This window comes from Nannobrachium achirus (assembly GCF_963921795.1).
Source record: "Nannobrachium achirus genome assembly, chromosome: 15".
Lineage (NCBI taxonomy): Eukaryota > Metazoa > Chordata > Actinopteri > Myctophiformes > Myctophidae > Nannobrachium > Nannobrachium achirus.
Window position 1 is genome coordinate 14,238,079 of NC_137822.1, and position 21,966 is coordinate 14,260,044.

At 41.8% G+C, this 21,966-nt stretch overlaps 1 protein-coding gene and 1 long non-coding RNA gene across 12 annotated transcripts in view; one reads left to right on the plus strand and one right to left on the minus strand.

Annotated features, from left to right (window-relative positions):
- Nucleotides 1-21,966, plus strand: part of LOC308299483 — a 711,129-nt gene that overhangs the window by 163,766 nt on the left and 525,397 nt on the right. The gene's annotated exons all lie outside the window — the stretch shown is intronic.
- The window catches only part of znf618 (zinc finger protein 618), a 114,077-nt gene that overhangs the window by 27,004 nt on the left and 65,107 nt on the right, over nucleotides 1-21,966 (minus strand). For 6 of the 11 annotated variants that reach the window (XM_080743873.1, XM_080743878.1, XM_080743872.1 and 3 more), the window contains 7 exons: nucleotides 19,117-19,717; nucleotides 15,428-15,505; nucleotides 14,400-14,444; nucleotides 10,862-10,951; nucleotides 9,907-9,993; nucleotides 2,971-3,069; nucleotides 1,935-2,033 (listed from right to left, as the gene is read on the minus strand). In XM_080743873.1, coding sequence (XP_080599999.1) covers nucleotides 1,935-2,033; nucleotides 2,971-3,069; nucleotides 9,907-9,993; nucleotides 10,862-10,951; nucleotides 14,400-14,444; nucleotides 15,428-15,505; nucleotides 19,117-19,687 — 1,069 coding nt within the window. In that variant the 5' untranslated portion in view covers nucleotides 19,688-19,717. The remainder of the gene's footprint in view (nucleotides 1-1,934; nucleotides 2,034-2,970; nucleotides 3,070-9,906; nucleotides 9,994-10,861; nucleotides 10,952-14,399; nucleotides 14,445-15,427; nucleotides 15,506-19,116; nucleotides 19,718-21,966) is intronic. The other 5 variants (XM_080743881.1, XM_080743879.1, XM_080743880.1 and 2 more) reach the window with 5 other exon arrangements.

Here is a 21,966-nt window from a genome sequence, read left to right on the forward strand (position 1 = left end):
CACAAAGTGAGAGATTGTGAGCTAGTAGTACTTTTTAATAGCCAACGTATAAATGGATAAAGTGTTTAAAATGATTATATTTTTTGTCAAAATTACATTTTTGCCTCAGACATAGAAAATGAGTGGACAGCCCTGAAAGAGGTAGCCCCGAATGGCCATAATAGGTCTGTAACTCTGAGAGGAAACAAATGGACCATTACGGGTCCATTTGGTTCCATTTGAACACTCTCAGAGTTAAAGGGATCCTGGCAAACATTTGAGAATCACTAGTAGGCCTACTAATATTGTCATAGTGTATTGCCATAGTGTCTTGTACAGTGTTTCTCAAATGGGGGTACGTGTACACCTAGGGGTAAGCAGAGGTACCACAGGGGGTACTCGAGAAAATGCCCCCAAAAAAGAAAAATAGAAGTAGGCCTATAAATCACTGTTATGTTTAATGATGACACTGGGAGAAACGTGTTGTGTGTTGCTAACCCAAATGATGGTACTAGGCAACTGGGATGTGTTTGAATGATATTTGAATGTAAGTTATTGACTTGAAAACTGGACTGAAATGTTATGGCCACAGTGTTGAAGTGTTCAGGAGGCACCGTTTGAAACTCTCACTCCATTTCTTATTTGTGATGGTTATATGGTTTTAATTGCAGTTTTATAAGGAACAAGTTTTTGTGGGGTAAAGGGGGTACTTGGATTCAATTATCTGGGAAAAGGGGGTACTCAAGCCAAAAAAGATAGTAAATACGTGTCATACGTATTCTAAAGAAAATCTGGAGACATGACATTCAGTATGTTGGTATTATGATTAAAATAAGAACATTATATTAGTGTGTAAAAAAGAAATTTGCCACGGACAAGACCAAGTCTTTACCACAAACACATTTGTCCATGTACGGACATATTGGTAACCCCTGTGAATGACCTTAGTAAGCTCCCTCCCCCTGGCAAGACCGTTTAAACTTTGAATCCTATAGCATCCCTATTACGGGCATGTCATAACCGGCAAACATTCAAGGGATTTGGTGTAGACTCTACACCAAATCCCTGTAGATGGAAAAAAATGAGGCGTCCAAGAATTGACCCCTGGGGGACCCCGGTCAGTGAAGTACTTTTATAGGGTTTAAGTGGTTTTCAGCCATCGAGGACTGCATGTTCACATACTGTAACTTCCTCCAGCTCAGCCCTAAAAAAACAGAAGTCCTAATTATAGGCCCTGGCCTGGGAGCATTTCTGTAAAAAATATACAGCAGTGTATTGGTCCTTAGCAGCAATGTTACGCAAGCCTCAACAACAACAACAAAAAAAAAAAAAAAAAAAAAAAAGACGTTGACCCAAAACATGCATTTTGGACCAATCTAGTCTCTTTCAATTAATAAACAGTAATTCAATTCAATTCAAATTAGTGTTTATCTCTCTCCATCTCTCAGAGAGAGCGAGAGAGTTCAAATATATTTAAAGAAAAAATATATATGTAGGGACTTTAACACAGTGGTTGCCAGGTATATCATTAATTAATTTGGTAGCTTCTGCCTAGGGTTTTTAACTGATTTCCGAGGCTCCACGAACACATCAATGGTCCCGGAAGTAATCCGATTACATTTGGACGAAAGGCGATTCGTCTTTTCTTTCACCCGGTAAAGAAAGATTATAACCACCGCCATCCGTGCTTTTGTTATGGTCCGTAGAGAAGGGCTAGTTTTAAACAAGAACATGATCTGGAGATGGATTCCAAGATAAAGCCATTTTCCTGCAGATCATTAACGGTGGATTACACTTCCTGATTCCGTTTTCTCCCGTTAAAAGTTAAAATGTTTGATTTTGATGAATGGTGAAAACAAACTTGGGACTCATGCATGCACCCCCACTGTGTGAATGGCCAGCATAGTGATTTCATGTAAATGATAGACACACTATCAAGGGTTATTCATACTTACTTGCCTTACCGGTTTGGCTGGGCCCATATTTACTGATGATGTCCAGATTAACACGCTTCTGTACCGGCGATGACTTCAAATCAAAACCGCCACCTAAATCTTGAGAGGATATCAATTACAGTTACTGAATTTATTTAAATAAAGGTCCTTCCATGATATATGCCATTGCTGTCGGGCAGAAACCTCTTGTCTACATAATTTAACTTTTTGTAAATTAACGCACGTGATCATAGTACAGCGTCACAGGAAAGCATCAAAAGTAGCGGATACGCAAGCTCGAAACTCAGCGCAAAGCAACGCGTTTTGAGCTTGTCGATCTGCTACTTTTGCCATTTTGGAATTTTAATCCTGAAAAGTAACAGTTTTGGACATATGAGGTTTCCATATGACAGAGACTATATATTTGTATATAGTATGTGGATGTGACCACATAACATTGTCACTCAAATCCATCTCCTTGACTGCCATTGCATCTAAATAAAGCGTCACAGAAGAAAATTGCAGTGCTATTCAAACATCTACTTTTCCATTCAAAGCCCCCCTTCAGACAGTTTTACTTCCCGTTTTCACCCCTGCTTTTGTGCAGTTTGTGGTTTGAAATCACGTGTGACTCCACCATGGTAACAAGGCAGGACTAGGTTGAATTCTCACAAAAGGCAACGGACTGTGAAAGCGAACATAGCAACTCGTTTTGAGACACACACTCAGTAGACACTGTAGGAAATAAGACAACGTCCAAAAATGTTAGAGCCGAGATTGTTGACAGAAACCTAAATTTGACGTCTAAGTTAACAGTGACAGTCCCTCTGGAAGTTGGGATTTTAAGCCAAATACTGCTTCAGGAGGAGCTTGAAATGCTGTGCTTTGCACTCAACATTTTATTAAAAATTGCTCTATGGTGTACCCTAACCCTAACCCTAACCCTGTAAAAAACATGAACCGATGGAAAAAAGGCAAGAAAAAAAAAGGGTTTTAACCAATACAGTAAAACACCTGTAATGTTTCAGGTTAATGCTTTGATAGAAAAGCAACTCACCTGCCGTTGGTAGGCCCATGTGAAGAGCCACATGTTCCTGGTAAGGGTTGAAATACTTGTACTGCTTCCCGCAGATCGCACACAAATAGCTGCCTGATTCTGGACAAAAAGCAAAGAAAACGTTTTTTATTTTTATTTTCATAATATTTATCTGTGGTACAGAGTCAAACTAAATGTGATGCCTCACATCCTACATTCCAAGACCAAGTGCTTGTCATTGTGGGGGGGGTCCCCAGTTCAAATATGATTATTTTGTGGGTCGCGGCCTGAAAAGGTGGAGGACCACTGCCTTAGACACTGTAAAAACAGCAAACAATATAACAGACACAGAGATTAACCCATTAAGACCAGGAGAGACTGACCGTTGTTATACAGTTAAAACCGGAAAAGCATCCGTGTAATTTTTTTTCTTTTTTTTTTCCGGGATTGTTGGAAATTGTTGGAAATGTTTGGAAAATAAATAGATGATTTTCTGAAAACTATAGGTTAGGATTTAGAAGGCATTGTTAAAATCATCCTCAGGTCTAAGGCCATGGTCACATCGCACTTTTATTCTACCTAAGAGGGCCAATGCATTTCAATCAGTTGAAGAAATTGAAACGTAATGAAGTGCTGTTTAACTCATTTAGTGCTCCAGACATGAACGGGTTAAAATGTCCAGGCTGCCGTTCGCAGGCTCCGTCCGCGGCCAGTCTCTTATTTTGAAGGCCGGAAGTAGATTGCGCAAACAATTCCTACTTGACGACATTTACTTGACGACTGGAAGTGATCATCGTCCCATGCGGGAGCAGTAATGGCGGATCGATGCCTTTCAGCTTGTACTATTTTACCGAGAATCCAATGCCATCCTTGGCATCAAAGTGTTTTTTGGAGAAAATGGACATCAAAGATGAGAATGACCGTCGGCTTCCATGTTAACCCTTTCCAAGCCACGGGGAGCCCCTTAATATTAAAACCGTACTATATCAGACTTCCTAGGGGGGGGAGGGGCAGCCAATCGTCTTTTCCTGTACTTTCCCGTATTTACCGAAATAAATGATTTTCATCCGAAAATCGGCGATCGTCTAACCTTCCCTAGTCACCACTCGTGCATTGATAGCTCATGGCTGGTCTGACATGAACAGAAGTGACTCTCATGGCGTTTCCTTCTTCAGCCTTCCTTCCTCCCACCCACTTGTTGTTTGGACGTTAGCACTAGCAGAGCTGGAGTGCTAGGTGCTAGGCTATCCAAAGTGGACACATCGACTGTTCAGTCACTCCTGGACTATATGCATGGATCGTTATGCGCGCGGATCGCGCACGCGAAACGCACGGGGAGATCGATGCTCGGCCAAAACCACCACTCTATCCCAGCGGAGATCGAGAAAATCACGGTGAGCTAATGACCTGGGGAAAAAAAAAAAGAAAAAACAACGGCACTGTCCAAGAAGGAGGGGCGGCGGGCTCATGTTTATAAACATAATATTATGTCTCAGATCACAATACAATAATAGAAATTTCACGGCTAATCTACCAACCACCATTCTATTTCGGACGGCAAAGTGTTAAGGGATCACTATTTTGTGCACGTGGATGCGCGATGATGATGAATCGGCGAGTCCATCCGTGCCAGCACTTTCCAACGGACAGTACGGTAAGATTGCCAGCTTTACTGTATATACAGTACAGTATATTACGCGAGTATACTCGGGATCGGCGTTAAATGAGTTAACGTGTGCGATGTTTTAGGCTGGATTAGTATCACTGCAGGATTACTGCATCGCAGCAAAAGAAAGTTGAGATACTCAGCTGCAATGCATGCGTATTGTTTTGAAAACGCTGGCGTAGAATAACGGATTCGCTTCTTGAAGGGGTGTCTGGGTCATGTCTCTCGGAATCTCGTAAATAATCGGATTCACAGGTTATGGTACGAGTAAAAAAAGAAAGAAAGGCTCGGAATCGGACAACAGGGTTTGTTTTTGTCATTTGATATCTTTTTTGGAACGGGTCGGAATCGTAACAAATTACATTTTGATTTTGGTTCTTTTTCTGGGACCCGTGAAGAGCTCTAATGCATATCTCTGCAAAGCCATGTGTGACGCACAACTGGCCGTCGGATGCACGCAATTTTTCTGGGTTTTCTGAGTTGCCGGTAAATAGCTGTCGAGTTTGCACGCCAGCCTGTAGGCTGTCAACCATGAGACATACGATAGATAACAACAGCATTATTTACAGATATCTAACAGCACAGCACCATAACAGCACTGCCAAAATTGATATTCCAAAGTTGTTTTCCAACCAAGAGATCTAAATATGAATCAATCAGAGCTGGGCAGGGATAAGTTAATTCACATGAGGTGGAAAAAACGTTTGATTCTTACTTTTGCAATGCATCATATCAGTCTATGACCGTCCAGTCTCTCCACTGTGTCAGAGTGTGAGTGTGAGAGTCGCAGGCTGCGGCCCCGCCCCCAGTTCAAATGGGAGAAACCATTGAGCAGGATACATGGGGCCAGGGATGATCAGGCATCGCATCACGCACGCTCGCACGCATGCCATGATTATTTTTAGGCACAGCAAATACACATTAGATATGATGATGATGATGATCGGCTTGGCTCTCCTTTTTCTTTTTTGCTAATTTTTTTATGCCGTTTGGCAGCGTTGTGCCCGACGCACAGGGCGTGCTGTCAGGGGCATCACAAGGGGGGGAAAGTGGGACTGAGTTACGAGGGCCCAAGGTGGAGGGGCCTGGAATTATTTTATACTTTAGCTATTGAAAAATAGCAGATATACAAGCTCACAGCACTGCTAGCTTGTAGATCTGCTATTTTTTTTTAAGTCGTGAAAATGTGTGTGTAAATCTTTGAATATATTTATTTTTTAAGCAGAAAAAATTAAGAAAATTGCTTCTGGGGGGTCCTTGGAACTAAATATTTTGAGATGGAGGTCTGTGGCCAAATACATATCATTTTGTGGGTCCTTCACATGAAAAGGTTTGAGCACCACTGACATAGAAACATAGGTTTTTCAAAAAACCTTAGAAGGATTTGAAATATTCAAAGATGTTCAAGATTTTTCAAAAATAGCAAGCTTGCAGCGCGCGCGCTGTGAGCTTGGTGTGACACCCCTGGCTCTAGCTACCCAGGGTTGTGTAAGTTGTGGGTTAAAGTTTCCATGAGCTGAGGAAGCTGGGGGGGGGGGGGGAATAGTGTTTCTACAACACAGTTCAACTTTTCACATCTGCGGTGGCCCCTCATGGGCAGAAGTGAAACTGCTTTTTTGTAATTTTCTTTTCTTTTTTTTGCGCCACAGTGGCGCAGCGGTTAAGTAGGTGCCTTCCACCACAGAGGTTGTGGGTTTGAATCCACCACGGTGCAGTCCAGCTTTGTCGAGCGTCTTATCTGTACGAAGCCAGGCAGGGAGAGTGATCACTGCACATACAGTACCTACGCGACCGCGTATTTCCCGGTGAACCTGTGCGCAAAGGTGGGGGGCGATGGGCAAGGAGGGTCGCAAGCTTATGAGAAACAACTAAAATAAGACCTTAAACCTGGCGAAAACAGTTGTGTGCATTAGCGGAAGATGAAGATAAAGGAAATCATTAAATGGAAAACATTAAATTAACTTCTGAAAAGGCTTCTAAGCCTACACTATAGCCTACTAAAAACTAGTGGAACCGCGATCTTGCCACACGTGACAATATAAATCCTTAGTCTAGTTGTGGGAAGAAAATCATCATGGCCCCAAATAATCGGCAAGAGTGCCTCTCATTCTCAATAAATAAAGGCTAAGCTATATAACCTCTCCATCATCAGCAATAGTCAGTGGTGCGTGTTCCCCACACTCCCAAGCCCCCACCGTTGCGCTTAGGTTCACCGGGAAATACGTGGTCGCAGCATCTACGGGCTGTGGAGGCACCTGTCAGCAGGGAGCGTTGGGCGGGAGGAGTAGAACGAAGGCTCTACGTCCTCCCAGTGGGGGCTCCTCACTGGCAGGTGAGTCAGTAGGATACAACAGCAGTGACTGGAATGAATATTGGTACGAAATATTCATGAATAAAACTAAATAACTCTGTGACAAGCAGGGACATTTGACACGTTTGTTAGACCCTGTGGGTCTAAGAGAAATTGCTTTTGTTCTCTGCATTGCGCTGTAGTATAGGACTCTCAATATGTGAAAATTTGGAGTAAATCGAATACTGTGTTGGCAATGGCATTTTGTGTCAACTCGGTCCTCCCCACAAGCTTTGGAAGGCAATTATTATATCGGCAGAGAATATAAATGCGAAATAATTAGAAATCGAATAAGGGCTCGAACACACTGCCCGACCTTTTGAGCCGATTGTGCTTTCGCCGACCATTTTTGGTGCTTGCCAACAAAAACGGCGATCTGCCGCAAGATCGGGTCTGCTCGCCGAGGTTTTGCTCGTTTTGTGTGAAAAGCACTGCGAGAAGATCTGGCCGCGATTATAGCGCTCTGTGATTTCTTCCAGAGGGTTTCTAGATATCTAGCAATTGATATGTCGCGAACTGGACATACAGTATGAAAGAGGTTGCGCACCCTGAGAAGATCTGTGTTAAATGATTAGAACATAATGTAGGGGTAATTAAGATATAACTGTGTTTGTTTCTGTCTAATGAAAACATATTATTTCTAATTACAAACACATTATTTCTTATTGTGGCTTTATTCCGTCTTATTCTGTACTGTAAATTAGGGTGGGACTGGTTCCATTTGTACAAGGGGAGACCTTGAAATTTGAAAGTTTGAGAAACACTGACCTACAGCAACAGTTTAAAAGCAACATTCTGGACCAGCCACAGACGGGAGGGGAAGCAGCTATAGCGACAGCTATTTACCGGCAATGAGCTCCAAGAGTCCAGCCGGGAGGAAATGAAAGCATGAATCACTTTCTTCATATCAGAGAGAAACGACTTGGTTTTGGGATGGCTGTCTGTCTGTCTGTCTGACAGACTAAGAGAACACTTCCCTTTACCACAGAGTTGATGTGCTTGACAAATTTCACAACACACAAAGATTCTTTTTTTTTTTTACATGTGGTTTAGAGAAGGAAGACAGTGGTGGAGGGAGGAACAGTATATAATTTGTGGTGTCAGGGGTAGCAGAATAGAACATTCTCCCTTTTATTATCACTTGTTGATTGTTAGAATTTGTGAGGACTGTGGGGGTCAATCATTGGGGGACTACTGCCCATTAGTCTGAAGTAGGGCTGTCACAATTATTACATAATCGTCTAATCGTGATTATTTGACATTATCGCAATTATTTTGTCATAATCGTCATAATCGTGAATGTTGAAAAATGTCAGAAACGCGTCGCATCGCGACGCGTTCCACTATCAATGTTATTTTTTAAGTAGTAAGTTGTCAAATGTGTCAGTAATGTATTTGTATATTTAGGTTATGTGTCCTTTCATTTCTTCCATTAAGCAACTTCAAAGCCTAAAAGCCAAACAGAAATGTAATTATCAACGACAAAAACACAATTAAATCGTTAATCGCCAATTATTTGAGTGACAATTCATTGTCATGTAAAATGTCATATCGTGACAGCCCTAGTCTGAAGGTTCATTAGTCCGAATTTTGTTAGGGTTACTGAGGTTAGGGTTAGGGTTAGGCATAGTATTCTTTTTTTTTTTTTGTTATCAATTATTTTTATTTTCCATAACATAAAATTAGAGACATACATATGAATAGAACAAGAAAAAAGGCATAGTATTCTTAACAGTTTCGGACTATTGAACCTTCGGACTAATGAACCTTCGGACTAATGAACCTTCGGACTAATGAACCTTCGGACTAATGAACCTTAGGACTAATGAACCTTCGGACTAATGAACCTTCGGACTAATGAACCTTCGGACCAATGAACCTTCGGACTAATGAACCTTCGGACTAATGAACCTTCGGACTAATGAACCTTCGGACTAATGAACCTTCGGACTAATGAACCTTCGGACTAATGAACCTTCGGACTATTGAACCTTAGGACTAATGAACCGTAGGACTAATGAACCTTCGGACTAATGAACCTTCGGACTAATGAACCTTAGGACTAATGAACCTTCGGACCAATGAACCTTCGGACTAATGAACCTTCGGACTAATGAACCTTCGGACCAATGAACCTTCGGACCAATGAACCTTCGGACTAATGAACCTTCGGACTAATGAACCTTCGGACCAATGAACCTTAGGACTAATGAACCTTCGGACTAATGAACCTTAGGACTAATGAACCTTCGGACTAATGAACCTTAGGACTAATGAACCTTAGGACTAATGCCCTTCGGACTAATGAACCTTCGGACCAATGAACCTTCGGACTAATGAACCTTCGGACCAATGCCATGGCACCCAATTATTGACCTTTTGGTAATAGGCTGAACAACAGCGTGTTTAACCCATTAAGGGCCTGAGGCCGTTTCTACAAATGTCTTCTAAATCCTAACAGTTTTCTGAAAAACCTATGTTTCTATAATGTGGTTCACCCCTGAACCCCTGAAATTATATACAGTATGTATTTGGCCACGGACCCCCATATCAAAATATTTTGCTCCAGGGGCCCCCAGAAGATTTGAGTAAAAATGTTCACTTTAACAAAATGAAATTTAAAAATAAATAAATAGCAGATCTACAAGCTCATAGTGCAGCATGAAGTGATTTTGATTATCGCGAAATCACGCTTTCTTTTGTCACAATAATCGTGTTATGAAATGTTCATATCGTCCCATCCCTATTGTGCGTGCAAAGTGTCACGTTGATTGATCCAGCGTGGTCCCTGAGATGAGCCGCTCTCAGACAGAATCACATACAGACGGACGTACAGTACGAACAGACTCACAGGACCGAAAACAATCTCTGCCTCCAAGCCACTCCGGCCTGGCTGGCAGAGATAATAACAACACAGTCAAACCAAACAGACGTGACTTACTTGGTCCAATTTTCTTGTAGGGTTCAACTGGCACTTCTTCTTTAAGGTCATCCACAGGTAAAATGACCTGTTGGTGTTCATATGGGTCTGAGGAGAGTGTAAGAGAGATTAAAGGAGAATTCCGATACAACTGTTTTATTACCTTAATATAACCCAGAACGAGTACAGTTTTTTGTTGTTGACTGAGATCGCTCGACATTTTCTTTTTTTTTTACATGTTTTGTCCCTAATGGACTGCTGTAAAAAATAAAAGGGCCTCCCTGCTCAGAGCGCTATACAAATGGTTAATGAATGGTAAGAAAAACACTAGTCCGTAATTCTCCTTTAAAGCAAAATAAGACAATAAAAACTGCCATGTCCTAATGTGCCATTATTTGTGAAACCGTGTGAAAGTAGCCCCCGACAATAGCGCTGTTTACAACAAATGTTACATTATGACTTTTTACACAAATTGTTCCTGCTGCTCTACATGCTTTAGGCTTTAACCTTTGCTTTTAGGAAATACCCAAGCCCATTAGGTTTCCATGGAAGTTGCTTCTGAACATATCAATAGTTTAACCACATGATATGAAATGCTATAAACTTAACTGAGAGACCATAATATAACTAAGAGTACCCCATGTTCATGCAGATTTACCATATTTTTTTTCCCCAGACAAAGGAGAAGAAGAACAACAACAACAAAGAAGTTATAGCCATTTACTATTTGGAAACACGTAAGCCCTACTTAAAAAAAAAAGCTAAGATAGCCGATCTACAAGCTCACAATGCGTTGTGACACATTGTGAGCTTGTTCTTCTGTTTGTGCCATTTTTTAAATGTTTTAAGAATGTGAAAACAGATATGCCAGGGTTAGAGTGGTTAAGTGCATCAAATGATCAAAAAGCAAGCTCACCTTAAAAAGTAGGTGAAATTAAACCAATCTGGGCACAAATGAGATTAAAAGACCAATTACCATCAACTGCATGCAGATCTCTGTGTTCCTGGAAACAGCTGTAGTACTTGTACTTCTTGCCACAGATGTCACAGGAGTAGCGGAAGTTATCTACAGTTGGACATCACACAAAGAGACAAGTTTAGTCAGGAACACTCACGTCTCAAGTCAAAGTAGATTTATCCATTTATTGCATACAGTAAATGGAATACAGTGAAACTTGGTGTTAACGGGCTCCGCTTTCGGAAATTGCTATTGCTATGCAAAATCAGGGAACTTTAAGCAAAACCCCCATAGGGATACAATAGTAGAACAATAGCAATACATATAAGCTTGAATCAACAGACATAAATCACAAGTATTTGATCATGGTGGAGGCTAGGGTGGATGAGGCAGCTAAGCAGCAGTGGATCCGAAGCTCCGGATCTACTGTAAGACACAATCAGAGCTATAGTGAATGCAAGCCGTATTTAAAGGAGCCTCCCTTACTGAGCGTCAGCTCTGATTGGAGTATGACAGTGTGATATAATGACCAGCAGATCTGTGAGTGAGGATTGATCTGACTGACAGCTGATTACGGGAGTCGCTCTCCATTCCGACATGTCGCCACTCCGAAATTGACTTCTTATTGTCTGAGTGGCGACACTCCCATAGGGGTTAAGTTTAGGGTTAGGGTTAGAGATAGGGTTAGTGTCGGAATGGAGACATGTCGGAAAGGAGACAACTGCTGGGCGGGCGAGACTGTTGTGTCCTGCATAAACCAACACTAAAGTTTCATTTATCTCCAGCTGGACATCACAAAAGTTCTTTCCGTTCTACGCACATTTGTCTACACTGGTTCTCAACCTGTCGATTGATGTGGGCAGAAACTTCTTAACTCCATATTCTAACTTCTTGTGTTTTTTTTAAGATTTGTTTAGGCTTTTCTGCCTTTTAGTTCAAGTGAAGATTGGGGGAGAGAGATGGGAAGAGACACGCAGTAAACGTCGTCGGGAACAGAACGCGAACCCGCGGCATCAGAGCCTCAGTGGTATATGCTTGGACCACTGGGGCGCTCGCTGGCCGCCCCACATCTTGTGTTTTTCCATAAATCAAGGCCCTACTTGATCTTCTACTTTTGCATTTGAATCCTGAAAAGTAACAGTTTTGGACACATATTATGTACGATATATTGGTGTTAGTGTTAAAGTACTTCACTCTAGATTTCACTCTTTCAAAAGGGATTACATTAGGTCTTATTTTTTTCGAAGAGAGCACAGTTATATATGGCTCTCAGCTGTTCAACTGTGTGGAAAAACAGAGATGAATACAGAGTGATAGATAGAATAGTTCAAATACAGGGTGCCATTACATATTAACAGCATGAGATGGGATACAATAATAGTTTATAAGATAAGATTGAGGCACGCCATCATTGCCACGGAGGACTCTATTAATCCCTGGAAAATAAATTGGGGTTATGATGAAGAGCAAAAAAAAAAAAAGCACATTTTACTCAACATTAACATTTTTCCCATAGTAACACATTATCTGCAGACAGACAGCGTTCAGCCACTCTGGTTGGCTACGTTTGTAGAGGGGTGAGATAGAACAGGGGAGAAAGGGAGCTAGATTATCTCCACATAAAAGAGTTCTCAACATCCGCTGCTGCTATATAAAGCAAACGGCAGGGGCGTCACAAGGGGGGAGGGGGACTGAGTTACTAGAGCCCAAGGTGGAGGGGCCTGGAATTATTTTATACTTTCGCAACTGAAAAATAGCAGATATACAAGCTTGTAGATTTAGAAAAGTTGTGTGTGCAAATCTATGATTACATGTATTTTTGAAGTGAACATTTGTAACTCAAATTTTGCTTCTGTGTGGTCCCTGGAACAAAATATTTTGACATCGGGGTTCGTGGCCAAATACATCATTTTGGGGGTCCTTCACATGAAAATGTTTGAGCACCACTGAAACATAGGTTTTTCAAAAAACCTTAGAAGGATTTGAAATATTCAAAGACTTGCACACATTTTCAAGATTTTTCAAAAATAGCAGATATACAAGCTTGCAGCGTGGCACTCGGTGTAGCGATGTAAGTTATTTTTCACTAGTTAAAGCACAAAATAACGCGTTCCCAGTTAAAATGGGTTAAACCCCCTCCCCCTATGAAGAACATTCATGGGGGGCCCACAGTGAATCCTTGAACCCAGGGCCCAGAATTTGGTGTGACACCCCTGTCAAACGGTGTGATATGGGGGAGGTATTGTATATAGGCCCACATGGCAGTGGTGGAAGGTAACAAAGTACATTTACTCAAGTACTGTACTTAAGTACAATTTTGAGGTATTTTTACTTTGCTTGGCTATTTCCAATTGTCAGTACTTTAATTCTACTCCACTTCATCTCAGAGGCAAATATTGGACCTTTTACTCCACTACAATTATTTTTGCAAAAATACATTATTGTATTACAAAACATACATGAACCACTTTAGCCCTATTTTATACATTTGAAAATACCTCCCATTATTCCGTCCCGACCACCTAAACCCAAACTTAACCCTAACCTCAGTAAAACTAGTGGTGAATGGTGAATTGCTAACCTGCCGATGATGGTGAATGCTAACCCGGTGAATGTTAACCTGGTCGGACTATTGAGAGGTTGGAATTATGATCAGTCCCCATTGTATACAGGCCCACCACAACATGGCAGCCAGTCGGCACAAATGAATGATTGAAGAGGTCCTTGACACAAATCCAGTGGAATGAGCCACTGGCTGACTGGAAATGACACTGACAAATTGTCAAGTGGAGGGAGTACTGCTCAAAACAGCTTACTGTTGCTGTTGGGGAGTAGAAACCGCATACGTTCAAAAACAGTTTTTTTTTTTATGTTTTATTATAATTGTTTTTGAATTTGAATCCTGAAAAGTAACCATTATTGTTTAATTTTCTTATGTGTGATGTCAATGATTTGTATATGTGTCTGGAATAAAGTTTGAAGTGAATTAAAAAGTAGCCAAAGTAGCAGACCTACAAGCTCAAAAACATGTCGTTTTGAGCTTGTAGGTCTGCTATTTTTGCTAATGAACACAGTCAAATCCTGAGTGTTCATTTAACCCAACACCCACGCCCACACACAAGGAGGAAGTCCCTGCCATGCAGAGTCCATGGCACTTTGGGTAATAACGTCATATGCTGTGTTTGTATTATTTTAGAAATACAGATACATATGTATAAATATATTTTTGGCATCATTGACATATAAATTCTAAATGTCAAGAAAGCCCTCTCCACCTGAGCCTCAAACTGTGTGTGTGTGTGTGTGTGCGTGTGTGTGTGTGTGTGTGTGTGTGTGTGTGTGTGTGTGTGTGTGTGTGTGTGTGTGTGTGTGTGTGTGTGTGTGTGTGTGTGTGTGTGTGTGTGTGTGTGTGCGTGCGTGCGTGCGTGCGTGCGTGCGTGCGTGCGTGCGTGCGTGCGTGCGTGCGTGCGTGCGTGCGTGCGTGCGTGCGTGCGTGCGTGCGTGTGTGTGTGCGTGCGTGCGTGCGCAGTAGATGAATGTCCAGAGGTAGACTCACTGTTAGGCGTTGGGGGTGCTCCATCTCCAACCATGATCTCTGACTCTGCAGTGAGAGGACCAGATACAAACAATCACCGATAACAATGTGATAAGATGAACGCTACGTCTGTGTTAACAGCACACAACAAAACCACAAACTCTCCCACAAAAAAAGGGGATATTTACTTGCGACACATAAAAAGGTGTCCGTGACCCAGACATGGTTCCCGAGACCCACTGTTTGGGAAACCGTGGTGTAGGTCAGTGGTTATCAACCTCTGGGTCGGGAACCCCAGGGGGGTCCCCACATGATTTGAGGGTGGTCCCCAGGTGACAGTAAAGTGACAATTTAATGACTTTAAAGGCCTGTCGACCAATACTTCGACCAAAATGTTCGGTGAGTTGTGTTTTCCGACGTGCAAATTTCCAAACTCTCATTCGGTCTAATGCTTTTCACAAGTCCTGAGGGACATAACTTTATGGTAGAAAAGGACCTTTTGACCGTAATCCTCGGTTTCGGTCGAAGTATGGACAGCCCTTAGGACCTTTAATACCGAAAGAAAAAGTAATTAAATGAAGAAAGTCAAACAAATAATATACAGTAAGAAAAAGGCAAAATAAATCACAACTCAACGCGGGGTTTGTAGATCGTCTATTTTCAGTCAAACTAACTAAATGTAATGCCTACAAAAGTCCTTGTCAGGGTGGGGGGGTCCCAAATTCAGATTATGCTTATTTTGGGTGGTCGCAGCCTGAAAAGGTTGAGAACCACTGATGTAGGTAAGCAACACCCACGAACATGGCCAACTGTGTCTGTTGGCAGAGTTTTCAAGTCTCTGCAGTGGTGGCCAGGAGTTTTACCACTGCAGCACCCCGAGAGCGCCACACATCAAATTCTGTCAAAAATGAAGTCACGTAAAGGTGGCATATAATTTTAGCATACTTTATATTCTGCTAGAACAGGATTGTTAAAAATACATAGCGTCATGACTCAATTATTCTGTGGCATTCCACAAACAGCCCATATACAAAAAAATAGTGTCTTACCTCGGTGTGCCCTGACATGCGTCTGAAAACAGTTGTAGTACTTGTACTTTTTCCCACACACCCCGCACACATAGGAACCTGTGTGAAAAGAAAAGCACAGTGCAGAAAGCATTATAATCGGGTGCATCTGCTATTCCGACATGCTGCCATTCCGACTTCCCCTCATTCCGACACTAACCCTATACCTAACCCTAACCTCTATGGAAGTGCCGCCACAGAAGTCAGTAGTGGTGTTTCCATAAAGCCTCTTAATGCGCATTCAAACTTTTGCGCATAAATCTTTTAATGGAAACACTTCATAATTCGAATAAACTTTCATTATCCGCAAAAAAACATTTATGCGCTTGGAGGAGGTGGATTTTGAGACTTTATCGAAAAAACTAAATGCGCATAGGTGAATGGAAACGGGTCAGCCAAAAAAAGGAGAATAAATGATGACGTTCTGGTCCATCGTCCTCCAAGTTAACACTTTCCCCTGATGCTTAAAGCCCACAAAACAAACCGGTTGTTACACACGGAGTGACACGGACCGTGTGTAAATTCCTCCCGTTTTCACAATGTGCCAGGCTGCCAGCTGTAGCTCTTTACAGACTGTTGTGCAAAGACAACCTCCGACAGAACCAGTGGTGGGCAAGGAGGTAGGGAGCACTTTGCTGTGTTCAGATGGAGCCGCTAATTCGAATGACACCCGCAAATGGAAACAGGCTAAATTTGCTTTGTCTTAATGCGCATTTCTGATAATTCGCCTCCTATTTTCGAGTACGTTTATGGAAACATGACTAGTGTCTGAATGGCAGCATGTCGGAATGGAAAGTGGCCCCCATTATAATCAACGTGTAAAGCCTGAGTCGTGCGTCTTGTGGCGCACTGGATCTACCCCGTCTACCAGCTGACAATGTGTCTCACTGTCAGTGGTGTAAACTAAAGTAACGTTTGCTCCAGTACTGTACTGTCAAGTACAATTCTGAGGTATTTTTTCCTTTACTGGAATGTTTCCAGTACATTTTACTTCTGCTCTCAGAGGCAAATATTGTACTTTTTACTCCACTACAATTAATTGAAAACATTAGTTACTAGTTGCTTTAGACTAGATTGTCATTACAAAACATACAAAAAACACTATATATATATATATATATATATATATATATATATATATATATATATACTTGTACAGTATACATTTCAGCCTTTGAAAATAGCCGATCTGCAAGCTCACAATGCGTCGCAAATTTTATAAGCCAATACCTTTGTACTTTTACTCAAGTGCATTTCAATTACCGGACTTTTACTTGTAACAGAGTACTTCTACATTGCAGTATTAATACTTTTACTTAATTGAAACATGCATATACCTAATTCGGCCTAATGCCATCAGGGCGAATATACAGAACCTTGGCGTGGCACAAAGTTCGGTTTAAAAGGAGTTTTGTTCACTCAGCCACTGCTGCACTTAAAAATCTGCTAAAGAATCGCCCCCGTCGCTAAGAGGGTTTTTCTGTGTATAGTGGGGTACTGATGATCGGTACTGATGATCTGTCTTGTATTGTTATATGGTTATGTGTTGTACAGACTGTGAAGACAAATTTCCCTTCGGGGACAATAAAGATTATTATTATATACTTTTTCCACCACTGCTCTCTGTGACATTGTGAGCTTGTAGATGGGATAGTTTCAGTATGCGACACGGGCTCACAACTAAATCCGGCGTATCTGGAAATACACTCTCTCCACATACTGTAATAAATATATTTTAGAATGATTTAGCTAGCACATTGGGTCCAACCTCTCTGCTTAGATAAAAAGTCATTGCTGTTTTAGGAAGAAGTCGCATTCTTAAGTACACTTTGAAATGGACAAATCTGGCTTAGGATGGACAAGGCCAGCACTGGTCCACTATGTACTGGCAGGCAGCCATTGAGGCTAATGGTCAAGGTCTAAATAAAGCTGTTATTAAAGTGATGACATAAACATATGCCCTTGCATTGTATCACGATAATCATGGCCTAAATCGTATAATGTAGGTAGACTATTATAAATAGTTAGAGCATAGACTGTAGTAATAGTATGCTTTAAATGTATTTAATACAGTAGCAATTGCAAACAATTCATCTTCTCATGGAGGTTGTTTCGAAGCTTGTGTCAGTTTTGGCAGACGGCAATGTTGAAAGAAGTACTACTACTGTACTGCTCTTACTAAATACATTTTAAACAATGACATACTGTAACTACGTATAAATGTATATATACACAGATACACATACATATTATTGTTTTCGGGTGGAATGTCCAAAACTGTTTTGTATTTATCATTTTAAAAATGATTGAAACTAGTGAAAACAGCCGATCTACAAGCACACAACGCCTCGAGGCGCTGTGTGCTTGTAGATCTGCTGTTTTCACTACTTTTGTGCAACGGCCTTGTATGTTGAAGCAGGGCTTTACTTTGTGAATAAAATGTACACATTTGAAACTTGGAGATACGAGGTTTCTGCCCGACAGTGACGATATACTGACAATGTCACTTGACATACAGTGACATATCCTTCTTTTTTATCAACAACACTGGCATTGTATCACACACACAAAAACAGCTTGGTGAAAGTGTGCACAATGTTCATACTGCACAAACGAACCCTCCAATCAACTAGACTTAAAAAAAGAAACCTAATCTAATACCACCGTGTGAAGAGACCTGGGTTTAGCTTTCATCACTGGGGTGTGAATTCACTTCCAGAGTTCACATGTAGCCAGAAGAGCTTGAAGGTCACCATGGAATGTTACAGGATAGTTTGCTTCTAAATAAGGACGTAATGCCAAAAAAGAAGAGATCTGAGGTGTGAGTTAAGCCTGTGGTTCTCAAAGTGGATTCCAGGGACTCTGTGGGTTCCTTTAGAGGGGTCCAAATTGACCCATAGAGGTCTATAACTCTGACAGTATACAAATCAATTTGACAAATCATTGTATACTCTCAAGAGTTAAGGGGAGACCTTGAAATTTAAAAGTGTGAGAAACACTGAGTTAAGCCATTATAACCGGGAGAGAAGCTGTCATTTAGGACTTATGAGCTATATACAGTCTATATACTTGCATGTCAGGTCTATTGATCACTGTGCATGGATAATTGGTTTCCTCCTTGGATTGGTCAGCTCTGAGGCCTACATGGATTGGTTGGGAGAACAATCACCATGACTATAAAACTCACTCATGAACTGTCTTTTGTGAAGGACCGACAGCTTCGGCAGTGGGGATTCAATTCCTCCGTCCTTCCGCCAAACCTAACTTTCGATCTAAGGCTTTGATATTTTGATAGATAAGTTCTATGGTTTTGTTATTTTGATAGAGAAGTTCTATGGTTTTGTATTTATTGTAAAGATTTTTGTAATTAGTTCTACTTTTGTTTGTAATAAATGTATATTCCATTTTTATTTAAATGTTATGTTACTTCCCCTAAACCTAGCCTGGGGATTGTTACAAGCACATTATTGGTCATTAGAAAATAACAGATATACAATCCCATACACAAGCTTGTAGATCTGATTTGTTACATTGCTCCTACAAAACTCTTCAGGGTCATGTTTGGACAAGACAAACAAGACAGACAAATGACTATTCTCTCACACGCATTCACGCACGCACACACACACACACACGCACAAACATATACACACATACACACTCACACACACCTATGCATGAATCTGTGTTCTTCGTCGGGGGGGCAGAACCGAGCAGGGTCAACATACCCTGGGTCTGAGGTCCGCGGCCTCCATCGTTTCCTCCAATGACCACGCAGATCTCAGCGGGGTTGGTGTGATCCCCGACTTTCCCGTTGCTGGCCACGGGGACCACGGGCGCCACGGGGGACACGGACGACACGGCGGCCTCGGGCTCTTTCTTCAGCGTGACCGCCGTCAGCTTGGTGGGGCTGGTGGTCTGAGGTCCGCGGCCTCCATCGTTTCCTCCAATGACCACGCAGATCTCAGCGGGGTTGGTGTGATCCCCGACTTTCCCGTTGCTGGCCACGGGGACCACGGGCGCCACGGGGGACACGGACGACACAGGAGACACGGCGGCCTCGGGCTCTTTCTTCAGCGTGACCGCCGTCAGCTTGGGGGGGCTGGTGGTGGCGTCAGTAGCGGCCGTGGCCAAGATGGCTGCTGCCGGGACAGGTGAGGAGGGGCCGTCTCTGGCCCCGCCGCCTCCTCCTCCTGCATCCACCAGCTCCACCCCAGGACTGGCTGCCTCCGGAGCACTCATCACTCAGCAGCCTCCTCTGGGCCAGTGCTACTGCAGAGGAGAGCGGGATAAGAAAAAGGAGACATTGAGAGAGAGTAACTAATGTGTAGAGTGGCAGATACCTCCCCCTTGGATATGTGTGTGTATTTCTATAAGTGTTTATTTTTTTAAATTTTATGATTATGTTTGCTTTGTTTTTGTGATTTATATGAAAAATACAATAAAACATAAATGGAAAAAAAAAAAAAAAAAAAAAAAAAAAGCAGTGGTTCTCAAACATTTTTCGTGCCAAGGAGGACCCCCAAATTGATATATATATATATATCATGTTACAGTTTTTTTTTAGATTCAGTAAGATTCAGACCAGGAGCGCTTGTTTCTGGGCACAAGGTGGAGCAAGCGGTGCCTCCTTCGGGGAGCTAGGAATAATTTGACTGAGGTTAGGATAAGGGTTAGTTTTAGGCATAGTTTTACTGAGGTTAGGGTTTGGATTAGGGTTAGGTTTAGGCATAGTTTTACTGAGGTTAGGATAAGGGTTAGGTTTAGGCATAGTTTTACTGAGGTTAGGGTTTGGATTAGGGTTAGGTTTAGGCATAGTTTTACTGAGGTTAGGATAAGGGTTAGGTTTAGGCATAGTTTTACAGAGGTTAGGGTTAGGATTAGGGTTAGGTTTAGGCATAGTTTTACTGAGGTTAGGGTTAGGATTAGGGTTAGGTTTAGGCATAGTTTTACTGAGGTTAGGATAAGGGTTAGGTTTAGGCATAGTTTTACAGAGGTTAGAGTTAGGATTAGGGTTAGGTTTAGGCACATTTGGTCCAGCCCATGCCAAAGCGCCAACTCTCGCCCAGCAGTCTGCCTTCACCCAGGCCGATGCATGCACGCATCCATGTGCACGCGCCCATGTGCACTCGCCCATGTGCACGACCTTGCTCTTTAGGGCGAGGTGGCTTCTCGCCTTTAGGGCGTCTTACTGGTAAGTATATGTGTACTAATGCATATCAAACCAGGGGTGCATGGAAACAGCTTGAGAATGACTGCTTATACTGTTGCATGGTGACAAACTCAACAGAGAACAGAGAAAAGCTAGAGTGTGAGGAAAGAGGAAAATAATACATAAAAGATTACATTAAATAAACATTGGCTTCATTGTTTATGTTTGACCTTTGCTGTCAATAAAATGCAGAGTGTCTTGGCACCCAAGTGCTCTAATTTCATAAATATCCAAATTAGCCGACGTTCTATGCAGTACAGCAGTGGTTCTCAACCTTTTCAGCCCGCAACCCCCAAAATAAGCATATTTTAACTTTATTTTAACCCCACCCTGACGAGCACTAAGAGTTGAGGCATTACATTTTGTATAACATGGTTCTATTGTGAAAATAGCAGATCTACATGCTCACAACGCCTCGTAATGCGAGGCGTTGTGAGCTCTTAGATCGGCTATTTCCACAATTTCTGCCTCTAATATTTGACAATTTGGCCGATGTTTAATTTGTCAATTCAGAGCTATTAAAAAGTCCTTAGATTGTCACTTTAGAAATGTGTAGATAACCTCTATAGACTTAAACTTTGTGTTGATTTGTTTACTGTTGAGTGAGAAAACAACGTTGCACATTAAGTTAATCATCTGGGGACCCCCCAAAATATTTGGGGACCCCCCTGGGGGTCCCGACCCACAGGTTGAGATCCACTGCAGTACAGGACTATAAAGCAGCGAGGCCTTGTCAACAAGAATGTGGTCAAAACGCAACCAGGCAAAACAGAGTAATACCAGGATGAGTGATTTTAGTGGAAAGAAGGGAAATTACTCTCCTAATAATAGCAACACTAAACAGCAACAATGAGCCTTTTCATAGGCCCAAACACACCTTTTCTTGGAAACAAACTGATGAACAAAACACCTCAGTCAGCAAACAGGCACAATAATTAGCTCATGTTGACACTATTCATAAAGTACCATTTTAGATGATTATTTCAACAAAGACATGATTGTTTTTTACATGAAGCTCAATGCAGGTGGCTGAACAATACAATGGGTTATGATTAAAATACTAAGTCTAATCAAGAGAATGATTATAAGACTGCGTACAAATTAAAATATGTCATTCAGGAGCTAGCTTGTTTTGTTTTCTGTATGCCTACCCTACATGTACTGTACCTGGCTGGCACCTCCAATCTTACTTTCATTTACATGGTGCATGGTCGCTAATAAATAAGCTCTTATATACGTAGGGATTACATACTCGATGTATTGAGTACCCGGTAAGCTTCGGGCTTATCAAGCCTGTTATCGAGCATGT